The following is a 14119-nucleotide window of genomic DNA, read 5'->3' as shown; positions in this document are numbered from 1 at the left end:
AACTATTTCAAAAATAAAATATCTGAGGATTGTGTATCAAATCACATAATGTGCATTTATCAACCATGGATCTTTATGTTGCTATGACCCGCAAGAGCGCTGAGCAAGTCTGGGCTGATGTTTCTTATTCATCTTTAACTACCTTTAACTATCTTTACCCTCTTCTCAAAAATGTGCTTTCATGATCCATCAAACTTTGGACCTGAGCCCTCACTGTGTTGGCCAGTGGAGACTTTTTATTTCAGGCAATAGAGAGAAGGCTGTATGGCTTATGCAGGACTAGAGCTGGGTAAATAACATATTTTTCAATTTATTGGAAATTCAACAAAAAAAATAAAAAATTGTTTGGGTAAAAACCAAAACTTACATTTTTTGAAATGTTTTATTTTGATTTCAAGCATTTGTTTAACTTTATACAAATGTTAAAAATAAAATTAAAGAAATCCAAGCAAAGTCATTTTTGAATGACATTTTTTTTAAATATCAAAATGAATTTTTTTTAACCAAAATAGTTTAGCAAAACCAACATGAATTCTTTAAATGCTTGGGTGTGACCAAATCTGTGGTTTTCACTGAAAAAAAGCTTTGGTCCAAAAATTTCTCCCAGCTCTGTTCTAGACCCATTGCCAGCAAATCCCTGTGAGTAGCTGTCTTGGAAGTTACATGCCCTTGACAGTATTTTAAAATGGTACAGCCATTTAATGAAATGCATTTATTTTCTGCAAACCCAAAGATATCAACATACACAATGTTTATAGAAAGACACAAGATAGAGTGATTATTTTTAGATACTTCCTGCACCCTATAAATACAGTACAATAGCTGTAACACCACAAATAGCTCCATATGAATTCTTACTATAAGGAAACAGGAAATATCAGATTAAAAAGGGAAAAGCTGTTCTGAATAGTCCAAATATTAAAATACCAGTTTTAAGTAAAGAATCAGTAAAAAAATTGAAAGAAAGTCAGTTTGCATATAAGTTACCTTTTTATTATATGTCAGTCTAAATGTGAACATTAAGTCTATGGATCTACCCCTGGCTCATGCAAAATTCCCAGCGACTTAAATAAGCATCAGTGAGTTCAATGAAAGTTTTGTCTGAGCAAGAACAGCAGGATTAGGCACTAATTAAATTTGTGCACATTTTTCTCTGTCTTGGAGATATAGTATCCAAGCGGTTGTCCTAGTGGTTAAAGCACAAGGCTAGGAGTTAGAAGGACTAGGTTCTGTTTCAGACTACCACTAAATTACTGTGTGACTTTAGATACGCGACTTAACTTCTCTATGCCTCAGTTTCCTCATATGTAAAATAGGGATAATAATACCTTTGAAAAGACTTTGTGATCTATGTATGAAAACTGATACATGGTCTCACAAGTATATTGTCATAATTATTGGTGCTCACTTGGCATGCAGTAGGTATTAAATTAAAAATTGCTTCTACTATTAATAAAACTGTGAAGTGGGCCACCTGGTATACTAAGAACTGTAAGCCACAACTTTAACTGCTTGCTTATTTTTTCTTGCTTTTGACTTCCATTTGTCTTACTATCAGTGGAAGGCTATGTAGTGGGTACAAGGCATGAAATCATTACCCATCATCTGTTTTGTTTTGAATCAGCTTGCTGTCTAATTAAGTAAAATACATTCTATCAATGAAAAATGATAGACATAAGTTACGCCACAGTTTAACATTGTAGGCCAGAATCTGGCCTTATGTATGGCACTTATGAGCTGTTTGTCCAGGTGTAGGTTTAGACTGAGTGATGGAACATCATCTGTTACTATTTTTATGTGTATCTAGTTAAGTAACAGGAACTAATCCAATTCAAATTAGTTATGGTAAAAAAAGAACCTTAGAGATGGAAAATATAATATATAAAGGATTGAGTAAACAATAAGAACAGGAGTACTTGTGGCATCTTAGAGACTAACAAATTTATTTGAGCATAAGCTTTCGTGGGCTACAGCCCACTTCATCGGATGCATAGAATGGAGCATATAGTAAGACAGGGGTCGGCAACCTCTGGCACGCGGCTCACCAGGGCAAGCACCCTGGCGGGCCGGGCCAGTTTGTTTACCTGCTGCGTTGGCAGGTTTGGCTGAGCGTGGCTCCCACTGGCCGCAGTTCACCGTCCCAGGCCAATGGGGGCTGCGGGAAGCGAACCGCGGCCAGTGGGAGCTGTGATCGGCTGAACCTGCCGACGCGGCAGGTAAACAAACTGGCCCGGCCCGCCAGGGTGCTTACCCTGGTAAGCCATGTGCCAGAGGTTGCCGACCCCTGTAGTAAGGAGATATATATATACACATACCGAGAACAAGAAAAGGTGGGAGTTATCCTACCAACTCTAAGAGGCTAATTAATTAAGAGAAAAAACTTTTGTAGTGATAATCAGGATAGCCCATTACAGACAGTTTGACAAGAGGTGTGAGAATACTTAACATGGGGAAATAGATTCAATGTGTGTGAAAATGAATAGGTAGCTCCTAATTCCTCTCCAAACACACGTTAGAAAATATCTTAGTAGATTCATTAATATAAGCATTTATTTTCCAGCCCAGCTAAGTTTAAATATGATTTGATAAATTTATTTTGAATGGTATCAGACTTACCTATAGTACTGTAGTTCTGATTCTAGCTGCTGGATGTATATCTGCAAATGTGGCACTTTATTGGCTTTTGCTTCTAACTCCTTCACTTTGCCAAGACTGTTAAGGACTGCGTGTCTAGCTTCTTCCACTTTCTTCCTCATTTCTGCCTGTTCCCTCTTCAGATTACGGTTGCAGTCTTCCAGGGTGACTATAGCTTCCTGGGAACTCCTCAATTCTTTTTGCAGTTCTTGATTGACCCTAATTGCTTCTTCAATTTGTCCATCCCTGGAATTCCGGATTAGTTCCACCTCCTTTAGGACACTCTGAAGGCACTTGGTGGGCTGGGAGTGTTTGGGAGTTAACTGTCTCCTATTACCTATAAAACAGGTCCCATCTTTCTTATGATTAGCATGGCTTTTCCACAGTCCTACCTACAATCAACAGGGGCATAAAGAAGAACACAGATTAATTTATTTGAAAATAACTTAACATTTTAATCAAAGCTGAAAATGGGCAGATTTTTTGGCATATTTTCTTCATATGTAGTAAACCTACCCCTTAATTAGGAATCTACTTTTGGCCTATACAGAGTTCTGGGCACAATCCTTGGGTAATACAATTTTCAAAATACATACTTCCTGTAGAAAAGTTGACTCATTAAAGGAACAGCAAACTTTGTCTCAAATGTTTTACATGTTCACATATTGTTTTGATTTCATGTCTCCCCATTGTTTCAGTCAGTTCTCAGGGGTGCAACTAGCGTTTTGAGCAGCGGCGGCTCCAGGCACCAGCGCTCCAAGCACGTGCCTGGGGCGGCAGGCCACGGGGGGCGCCCTGCCGGTCCCTGCGAGGGCGGTAGTCAGGCAGCCTTTGGCGGCATGCCTGCGGGAGGTCCGCCGGTCCCGCGGATTCGGTGGCAATTCGGCAGTGGGTACACTGAAGCCGTGGGACTGGCGGACCTCCCGCAGGCATGCCACCAAAGGCTGCCTGCCTGCCATGCTTGGGGCAGCAAAAAAGCTAGAGCCGCTCCTGGTTTTGACATTTTTTTAGGCGTGTGGGCTATAAAAATTAGCATGAAGCTGGTAATCAGTAGGTGTCCTGAGTTTTAATCCTAGTTCTTCCAGTGATTCACTCTGTGGCCCTGGGCCAGTAACTTCACCGTTTTGTCTCAGTTTTCCTATTTGTAAACCAGAGATAGTACTACTTCACTGGACTGTTGTGAAGATTTAATAGTTAATGTCAAATTAGAACTTCAAACATATATAAGCATTATCTGAATGCTAAGTATATTTATTAACTCAAGTTAACTAGTCACACCAAAAAAACTGGAGAAGTCAAGCTTCTAGGGCCTCACCCTTTCTATACTACCCCTTAATGCCAGGCAGCGTTCTTTGTCTCCCTAGAGCAATCAAGCAATGCCTGCTATTAAAATCCTGTACTCTTTACTAATTGGAATTAATGGAAGTTCTGCCTGAGCAAGGACTGTGCATTGAGGCCCCAAAGTCAGTGGGGCTCTGCCTGGGTACAAGGGTCTGCTCACCAGTTCAACTGTAGGAGTGGGGCCTAACTATGAACTCAGAGGTTATCTGTGAGTCTCAAAACATTTCTTGCTCAATGAACTACCTACTTATTGTTCTCACAGGTAAAAATCCAAACAGTATCACATCCATTACTGATAAAACACTGAACAAACCAAAGCCACATATAAGAAAAGAGTAAGATCAAAATACACATTTCAGGAGCAGGGTCAATATATTTTTTAAAAACCCTATAATGCACTAGCTTATAGTGTCTCATTAATAAATAGTAATACTGCAACAAAACATTTCCTCTTGAAAATTGTACATAACCAAACTGGTTGTCTTAAACAAAAACCAGCAACAACACAAACACACAATACCCAGGAAGAAATAATGACAAGTATCCAAGTTGCCATTTGTTTAGAAACAGAACTATTTATATTCAGTAATCTGGAACTAGATGGAACATAACTCTCTGAATCATTCAGGTAAACATCATTAATATGTCAGATGTTCATTTTTTGAAAATCACAACATCTTCATCTTCAATTTACATATAACATTAACACCGAAAAAGTATGAAAGCCTTGATGGCCCATGAAATAAACTGACTGAAAGGTCAAAAATCTTTTCCAGCATAAACAAGTAGCCCCAGCCAGGCCTGGAAGGAAATAAATTCTCCCACCCTCCTTTGCACTTTCACCCACATTTATTTCAATGGGCTTTTAGTGGTCTAACTTTTAAAAATATGTTCCAACAGCTTGTTGCACTGTGTAATCAATGAGAGTTGGAATGGCCCTAACACCAAGGTCCATTTCTATGGCTTTTCATGACAAGCATTTGGAGGAAGACAGACCGTCCCCCCCCTTTCACCCAAGACTGAGGTGAATGCAAATAAGTCACAAACTAATTAACAAAATGTTTGCTCTGAACACAAGCTTTAATGAGCTCCTTTGACCACTACTAGCTCCAGTGAACTTTACTTTCAGTTAACAAAAGTAGTGTTGTGCTTTAGGTTACATTTAAACCAACTTTTACTGCACAGTTACAGTGACAGCAGAAATGGAAGCCTCTCTCCTCTGTCCAGCAGTACTGATAGAAACGGATGCACTCCATTTATCCGTTAATTAAATCTCTCCCCAAACGTAGTGGCAATAATAATCCAATCTTTTTAATAATCCAGTTACCCAACAATAACCTGATTAGATGTCCTGGAAATCTTTCATAGATCTAGTGGGGTGAGCACAGAGTTTAACATGGTGCATTTCATATTCCCTTCTTTTAGCTCTTTCTCTCACACTCGGGAGCAGCACCACCACTGCTAGACAAATGCAGCTAGTGAATACATATTTTCCCTGCCGAATGTCAGCTGGAGCCCACGTCTGCCCTGATTTACACTGCCAAGTGCCCCTGAAATCAGAACAGCGGCTCCCAAACTTCTGCTGGTAGGAAGAAGGCGGGCAGGGCGCTGGAGTGCTTAGTGCCAGCGTGCCAGGGTGTAGGCGTGGCAGTGCTTGGGAACAGTGGGACCTGTCACCCTGCCTTTACAGGGAGCGCTGCAGCTTTTGCTGCCCTAGGACTAATTCCATGTGTCAGTTTCCCAAGGTTGGTTTCGCTCTGGCCGCAGGCTGAGTCCCCGGAGCGGGGTCTGGCCAGAGCCCCCGAGAGTGCAGCGGCCCGTGCCCCTTCCCGCTCACCTGCAGAGCGAGGCACCTGGCGTCGCTGCTCTGCAGCGCTGCCCGCATGTCCTCCACCAGCTCCCGCAGGCTGCCGTTCTCCTCCTCCAGCTTCACGATCCGGTCTTCAGCCTGCTCCAGAGCCACGATCTCCTCGTAGCACTCCCTGGAGCAGGGGCCCGGCCGCCTGGCGTGTGGGGCCAGCCCGGGGGCGGCCGGGGGAGGAGAAGCCCCTCGCGGGCTGCCGCTTTTGATGGCAGCAGCCCCCTGGCCCGCCTTGTCCCGGCGCCGCCGCAGCGGGCTGCGCAGCCGGATCTGGGTCTCGATGTGCTCGCTCTCCTTGCCCAGCGGCAGCCTGCCCACCGCCGGGCGCTGCGGCGCGCAGCCGGCCTTGGTGCTGAAGTAACCGCAGAGCTTGGCGTGGAACTGGCGGAAAGTCAGCTCCGGGGCCAGGTCCTCCCAGAGGCCGGCGCACTCCTCCGGGTCGGCCGCCGCCTCCTCCGGGTCCGCCAGCCCCAACACCTGGCAGAGGGTGCGGAAGTCCTCGCCGGGGATCCTGCCTTCCGCCTCGCAGTCCAGGTGGTGGAAGATCTCCTGCAAGTACTGGTCCAAGCCCGTGGCCAGCACGATGATCTCGTTCTCCACGCCCCGGTCCAGCCCGTAGTGATACGCCAGGGCGCTGACCAGCCACTGGGTCCGGCGGGCCGGCCGGCTGTAGGGGTCCCAAGCGTCGGGGGGATCCATCTCTCACCCCACCACCATGCTGCCCCTGCTGGCGCACTGGAGCGTCCGGAGCCCTGCAGGCAGCTCCGCTCCCGCAAGCCCAGCGCAGGGTCAGAACAGGGGCCGGTGTCCGGCCCCCGGACGCGCCGCCCCCGTGAGCACGTGCGCGGAGATGTGCACAGGCCCCGGGGCTGAGGGAAGCTGCTGCCCTTTACTCTCGGGCTCCGCTCCCCCCAAGCCATGCAGGAACCGGCGCAGGGGGTGGGGAAGATAGAGGAGGGTGGGGGGAAGGGTGTATGAACAGATCGGGGGTGGGGGAGCGGAGCAGATTGCGGGGTGCGTGGGGGGAGATGGGCAGACGAGGGGATCGGGAGGTGCATGGGAAAGATGGAGCAGATGGGAGGGGGTCGGGAGGGTGTATGGGGGAGATGGAGCAGATGTGGGGGTGTCTAGGGGAGCTGGACAGGCAGGAAAAATCTGAATTACACTGAACTCCCTCTTGGTGCTCCAACACTTTCCCCATGACTGTGCTATACTGTTTTGTGTGCATGGCTGTCTTGTTTATGCCCCTTGAAGAGTACACAGAATGAGAGATGGGGTTTGTTCTAAGGACTTTACAATATACATTGTGTAGCTGGGGAGTGATTGTCAGATCATGTTTTGAATCGCGTTTATCACTTCAAATATTTTCACATGTGGCTTCATGTTTGCCTTTTATTATTTTCTCTCTAACAAGTGCTGCTTTTGCTAATGTCAAATATCCACTACACTGAGTTTCCCTGTTTATAATTTATTCTGTCAACTAGTAACAGCTCCCAAGACGAGAGAGTGTTGTTGTGGTTAACATAATTAATCAAACAACAACTCAACTTCAAATACATGTCAGTCTGAGCAAAGAGTAAAATATATGTTATTGGGTTTATATTGGGTTTATGCTCTTGGTAACCCTAGGACCCCTTTCTGTAGACCTCACTCGAGCAAAACTCCCGTGGGAAGCCCCTGGCATCAGTAAGGATTGCAGACTCAGCATCCTGGTATGTAAGATGACCCATTGTTTGGAGACCCTAGCAATAACTAGACACAAAAAACAAAATTAAAGAAACCTCAAAGCCCAGCAGGTATTGACTACCACTGAAACAAACAATGAAATTTTAAACAGCCTGATTAAAAAAAAATCTCTTCCCGTCTCAGTTGTTCAACTTTGTCTCACGATTCTTGTGACATTTTGTTGTACAGGGAGGACATATCCTGAATTTCTAATATAAAAAAGAAGCAGAAAAATATTTTTTGTTTTGGGGAAAGGTGGAGGGGGACACAATCCATCAAGCCTTCCTTATTCATCCTAAATAGTAGTTTTAAGAATGCTTGATAAAGATCATGTAGGTGTTTGTCTCTGTCTGAAGGATTGGCGCAAATGCAGTTGTATCTTAGGGCTTCGCTGTAGACAATGGATCATGTGATGTGTCCTGGATGGAAGTTGGAGGCATGTAGGTAAGTATTGTGGTCAGTAGGTTTCCAGTATAGGGTCGTGTTTATGTGACCATCGCTTATTTGCACTGTAGTATCCAGGAAGTGGATCTCTTGTGTGGACTGGACCAGGCTGAGGTTGATGGTGGGGTGGAAATTGTTGAAGTCCAGGTGGAATTCTTCAAGGGCCTCCTTCCCATGGGTCCATATGATGAAGATGTTATCAATGTACCACAAGTAGAGGAGGGGCACTAGGGGACGAGAGCTGAGGAAGCATTGTTCTAAGTCAGCCATAAAAATGTTGGCATACTGTGGGGCCATGCGGGTATCCATAGCAGTGTTGCTGACTTGAAAGTATAAATTGTCCCCAAATCTGAAATGGTTGTGGGTGAGGACAAAGTCACAAAGCTCAGCCACCAGGTGTGCCGTGGCCTCATCAGGGATACTGTTCCTGACAGCTTGTAGTCCATCCTCGTAATATCTATCTATATCTATGGTGGCCAGGATGGTGTTTTCAGGAAGATCACCAGTGCATTGTAGTTTCCTCAGGAAGTTGGTGGTGTCTCAGAGATAGCGAGGAGTGCTGGTAGCATAGGGTCTGAGAAGAGAGTCCAAATAACCGCATTTGTGCCAATCCCTCAGACAGAGACAAACACCTACAAGAACCAATCCCTGTAACAAACTCCATTGTCTACTCTGTCCCCTTATCTACTCTAGCAACACCATCAGAGGACCAAACCACATCAGGGGCTCATTCACCTGCACATCTACTAATATGATATATGCCATCAAGTGCCAGCAATGCCTCTCTGCCATGTACATTGGCCAAACCGGACAGTCTTTATGTAAAAGAATAAATGGACACAAATCAGACATCAGGAATGGTAACATACAAAAGCCAGTAGGAGAACACTTCACTCTCCCTGGACATTCAATAACAGATTTAAAAGTAGCCATTCTTCAACAAAAAAACTTCAAAAATAGACTTCAAAGAGAAACTGCAGAGCTACAATTCATTTGCAAATTTAACACCATTAATTTGGGCTTGATTAGGGACTGGGAATGGCTGGCTCACTGCAAAAGCAATTTTCCCTCTTTTGGTATTGACACCTCCTCATCAATTATTGGGAGTGGACCACATCTACCCTGACTGAATTGGCCTTGTCAACACTGGTTCTCCACTTGTAAGGTAACTCCCTTCTCTTCATGTGCCAGTATATTTATGCCTGTATCTGTAATTTTCACTCCATGCATCTGAAGAAGTGGGGTTTTTACCCACGAAAGCTTATGCCCAAATAAATCTGTTAGTCTTTAAGGTGCCACCAGACTCCTCATTGTTTTTGTGGATACAGACTAACACGGCTACCCCTCTGATACTTGGCACCATGCAAAGAGTGTACATTATCACATGAAAGCAAATTAACAGTGCTCAGTTTTGTGTTACATATCACATAATAAAGATTATTGTGAATAATAATTAGAAGTAGCTGCACTTTAAATATGTCACATAACTGTATATTACTTTAAATATGTCTACAGAATCTTATTTTAAACTAGCTATTTTTACGGGAGTGTAAAATAAAGGCATTAGAGGCTGGTAAATATCCATTTCTTTGTATTCTGATATGTTTTGAAGGTTTTATTTAAAGAAAACAGCTCTTGGCCTCAAAACATTTCTGTTCAGTTTCAGCCTGGAACACTTTTTCAGTTGAGTTGTATACAGCCATGAAAAATAGGGGTTTATAATGGAAATGCACTGTTGTAACAGCACAACCAGATGCCACTGTGATATTTCAACAATGTTTTTGTTAAAAGTTCAGAATAAGTACCATTCATGCCTTCATTGCCATTTTGGTTGTATTTTCTTGAGTCTGAGTTTGGCTGAGCATTTCTTTCCAGTTTCATAAAATTGCAAGCCTAAAGTTGGCAAAAAACCCTAAAATATGATAGGTCCCAGTTCAACAAGGTACTTAAGCATCTGCCTAATTTTAACTATGTGTGTAGTTCCATTGAAATTCTTGGGACTACTCTCATGCTTAAGTTTGGCATATGCTTAAGTATCTTGCAGAATTCAGGGCCATAATTTGCTTGGTTTTGGTTTGCTCCTGTATTTTTGCACCTCTCGGTAGATGTGATATGTTTGTGGCATAAGTATGTGCCTTGTAAGAAATTGTCAGATGTAACATAAAGTATGTCTACTTGCGCCACAATTTGAACTGGCTTAAATCCATGTACAGTAAAAACCTCAGAGTTAGGAAGACCTTAGGAATGGAAGTTATTCGTAACTCTGAACAAAACGTTATGGTTGTTCTTTCAAAAGTTTACAACTGAACATTGGCTTAATACAGCTTTGAAATTTTGCTATGCAAAAGACAAGTGCTGCTTTTAACCATCTTAATTTAAATGAAAAAAGCACAGAAACAGTTTCCTTACCTTGTCAACTTTTTTTAAACTTTCCCTTTATTTTTTTTAGTTGTTTACATTTAACACAGTACTGTGCTGTACATTATTTGTCTTTTTTTTCTTTTTCTTTGTCTCTGCTGCCTGATTGCATGTGGTGTGTGATTGACGGTCAGTTCATAACTCTGAAGTTCTACAGTATTTTCTAAAGCTGTGAAATTTCCAGAAGATGTATATCTGATGGGAGTATGTTCTCCTTAAAAATTTAATGTTTGCTCAAATATGAAGCTGTCAACATTAATTTCTTGTTATTCAAATGGTAAAAAAATGTTTATTGCAGCCCCTGCATGTTAGTAGTCCCATTGACTTCATTGCGATTCATCGCATGAGTAAGAGATAGTATTTGCTGAATGGAGTGACTCTCCTTAGTTCACGCTGAATGGGAATGATGACTTAATTCCATCTGCTGTGAATCTCCAAGAGAAACAAAGGGTCCCATTGTCCTGTCCTCTTTAATATAAATCAGATTTCTGATTATTCATACGATAAAAGTCTGTACATTGACAACATACAATACTGTATTGCTGAAGAACTCCCTTTGACCTTGATGCTGTAAGGCAGTAGTTTTCAACCTTTCTTCATTTGCAGACGCCTAAAAAATTTCAAATGGAGGTGCAGACCCCTTTGGAAATCTTAGACATAGTCTACGGTCCTTCAGGCATCCATGGATCACTGGTTGAAAACCATTGCTTTAAGGTCTGGAGTTCCTTCAGGGCACTCAATGTCCCTCATGGTCAGGCCATATTTTCCCAGAGACTGAGCTCTACCCACTAATGCTCTCTCCTTTGTGTGTTTATTATTGAAAACAGTAATTTGTTTTGTAATTATGCAACCATTGGGGACTGTAAAACCTTCTTCCTGGTTTTCATCAGTTCATTTCTGGTTTGTTAAGGCTCAGTGTATTCTTATACCTCGTCTTAAAGAATATTTTCTCTCCTAGGTTTTTTTTCTCTGCTTATAAAACTTGACATGATACATTTTTAGCTCACACAATTTGCAACCTATCTTATTCTTGATTGGCAAAAGGAATGACTAGATGATCTAATAAGTCTTTTCCATCCTTAATGACTATGCTTTCTTTGTGTAGGCCTGGCTTGACAAAAGTAATTGGACATGGCTGAGGCCTCATTTCTTGGGAGACAGGATTAGAGAGGTAAATGGATCAGCAGCCTGGAAACAGAATATCTGTACTAGCTAAGATAAGGGGCAACACTCAGGGAACCATTTACAATGGGCAAGATAAATGTAAGGAATGTAAAGATGAGGTACTGAGTAGGTCATACATGGACAGTGCATGGACAGAGCATGCTGTACAGGGATTGGTTCCTATAAAGTAATCAAACAAGTCACAAAACGTAAATAGTAAATGAAATGTAAATGTGTGTAAAGAAAGAGGTTTGCTGTGTGACACTGGATGTGTGGTACGCTTTATGCCCATCCCCTATGCTTGAGTCTGATCAACTCATTATAGCTTTGCTGTATGCCAAATAAAGGAACCTGGGTGAGGAGATTGCAGTCACACTGAGTTCTTTGGGAACCGAGTGAAAGAGGTCTCGGGGGAACCCCATCACTTTGTTTAATGGCATAGTATGTAAATATGAAACTCTATCTAAACCTATCTCTTTTTTAATCCTATTATATTCATTAGGTTCAACAAAATATTCTGTGTTGTACAGTATTAGGGGATAAAATACAAACCATAAACGCTTTAGAGATTTTAGTAGGTATTATGTAAATCCACATCTCCTATCTAGATACATCAATTGAACTAAAGCATAAAGGTCTTGGAGTAGATGCTGAAATAATTACACTTGGTTTGGTCTAGTTATTTTAAATTGTAAAAAATTTCCAAAGTGGAGATAATTGATTTAAAGATTGACAGATTCTTTACCAGACTATAAACATGTCAGTATAAATTTTACTGCAACACCTGGAGTTTCCAGTTGAGTTGCTATTGAGTTTTTTGGTCCTATCTCTTGCTAGAATACAGGCACTAAAACACCTTTGGAAGACATTTGGGCCTTTGTTGAACTGCTCACTGCCCATCTGTTGTTCTTCTGTTTTAAAAGAATGGAGGACCATTAAATGGCATGATAAATCTGTGGTTTGTCATTTTGCACTGTTATAGGGAAAAGAGTAGGTCAGAGTGGTTTTAGTTCACCTAAGTTATATCTGTGACACAAAGTAGATATTGTATATGAATGTAAGTGCCTTGGCCATTGCATCGTTTCCTTTCTCATCTCTTGGAAAGCAGTTGTTTTTGCATGATGAAGCCCTTCAGTAAATTGTGCAGTCTTTGAAAATGTTGTAAGAGCAGCTAGACCAAAAAAATCTGCAGCTCCACCAGTGGGGTAGTGGTAAAAAAAGAAATACATTATTTAAACGAAACTCCTTATTCTCCAAATGAAAAGAGGGAAAACTAAATTTACTCTCGACTACACTACTGCAGCTCACTTCAGCCCCTGTTTTATTGGGCTTCTGCTTTGTGAAAAAGGAAGCTTTGCATTTGCTTATAGAACCTATTTACCTTTAAAGTGAAGACATGAATTTGCACACACTTAAGCCTTGTTTACTAAGGATGTTGGTAAAAAATTCCCACTGTTGCACTGCAGCTCCACCAGTGTTAGCAATGTTGGGAAGACTATATTAGCCCCATTAAATTCAATGGGATTTTTGTCTTTGACTTCAGTGGGGCTAGGATTCACGCCTAGTGCACACAAGTCTTCTGTACTCGCTAGCATTTTAATACCACATTCTCTAAACAGCTCAGAGCGGGTCTGATAATATGGTGTTAAAAATGTAAGCACTTTGTCTACACCAGGGCTCCCACTATCACTAGCACCAGTGGAATATTTGTATGATGAAACCATATAATAAACAAGGCCATATGTGACAGCTGGAGTTGAATGGCGTGTTTGCTCCCAGTGTTGTGACAGTATTTGAAAATTAAAAACATTTTAAATGTTGCCTTTGAAATTCATTAAACAGAAGTGACGTTTGAATTTAAGAGTCTGACTCAATTTTATTGCATCGAGAAGACTTTGATTTGACTGCCAGTACTGCTGATGGATTGCTAATTGTAACCAGGTTAGCTAGGAATGGGCTTGTTTCTGATCTAGATGCAAACACAGTAAGGTCACTTATAGAAATAATTGTTCTGAGTTTCAGAGAAGTAGACCAATCTTTTATTTTAGAGTTGGTACATGCTGCAGGACAAGTAGTCAGCACTGACTGCTTTGTTATTCAAAGTTCTAGAATAACAATATAATGGTCCCATAGCTGTGGTGGATTGTCACTCAGTAGTACTACATAGGGCTGCTAGAACTGTTAGACTTTGGGGAAAATGTACCTTGCAGGCAAAATCATGTCAGAACTTTTAAAAATGTCTTATTCACGCAATACTTTTGTTTAACGGGGTCTGTAGGAAAAAGTTCTCCTTCACATTGGAGACTTATCCAATATGACTGTATACTGTGAATCAAATGATATAAAATTAGCATTACATAAGCACCAAATAATACAATAGGAAGAAGCTGATAGTGCAGCCAGAAGGCAGGCTATGAATAGTAGCTATATATACACAGGACACTGGTTATTATAGTTTGTCTATGTATGACATGGGCGGGGCTACTGGAGGCTGGGGGGAGGCTAAGCCTCCCTAAACCTCTGGTAATTGCT

At 42.1% G+C, this 14119-nt stretch overlaps 1 protein-coding gene across 2 annotated transcripts in view; it reads right to left on the bottom strand.

Annotated features, from left to right (window-relative positions):
- The window catches only part of EFCC1 (EF-hand and coiled-coil domain containing 1), a 106774-nt gene extending 93336 nt beyond the window's left edge, over positions 1 to 13438 (bottom strand). For both annotated transcript variants that reach the window (XM_008174659.4, XM_008174660.4), the window contains exons 1-2: positions 5813 to 13438; positions 2617 to 3026 (exon numbers count right to left, since the gene is read on the bottom strand). In XM_008174659.4, coding sequence (XP_008172881.2) covers positions 2617 to 3026; positions 5813 to 6535 — 1133 coding nt within the window. In that variant the 5' untranslated portion in view covers positions 6536 to 13438. The remainder of the gene's footprint in view (positions 1 to 2616; positions 3027 to 5812) is intronic.
- Between the last annotated feature and the right edge of the window lie 681 nt (positions 13439 to 14119).

This window comes from Chrysemys picta, chromosome 7 (assembly GCF_011386835.1).
Source record: "Chrysemys picta bellii isolate R12L10 chromosome 7, ASM1138683v2, whole genome shotgun sequence".
Classification (NCBI taxonomy): Eukaryota; Metazoa; Chordata; order Testudines; family Emydidae; genus Chrysemys; species Chrysemys picta.
This window is presented reverse-complemented; position numbering and strand designations above follow the sequence as displayed.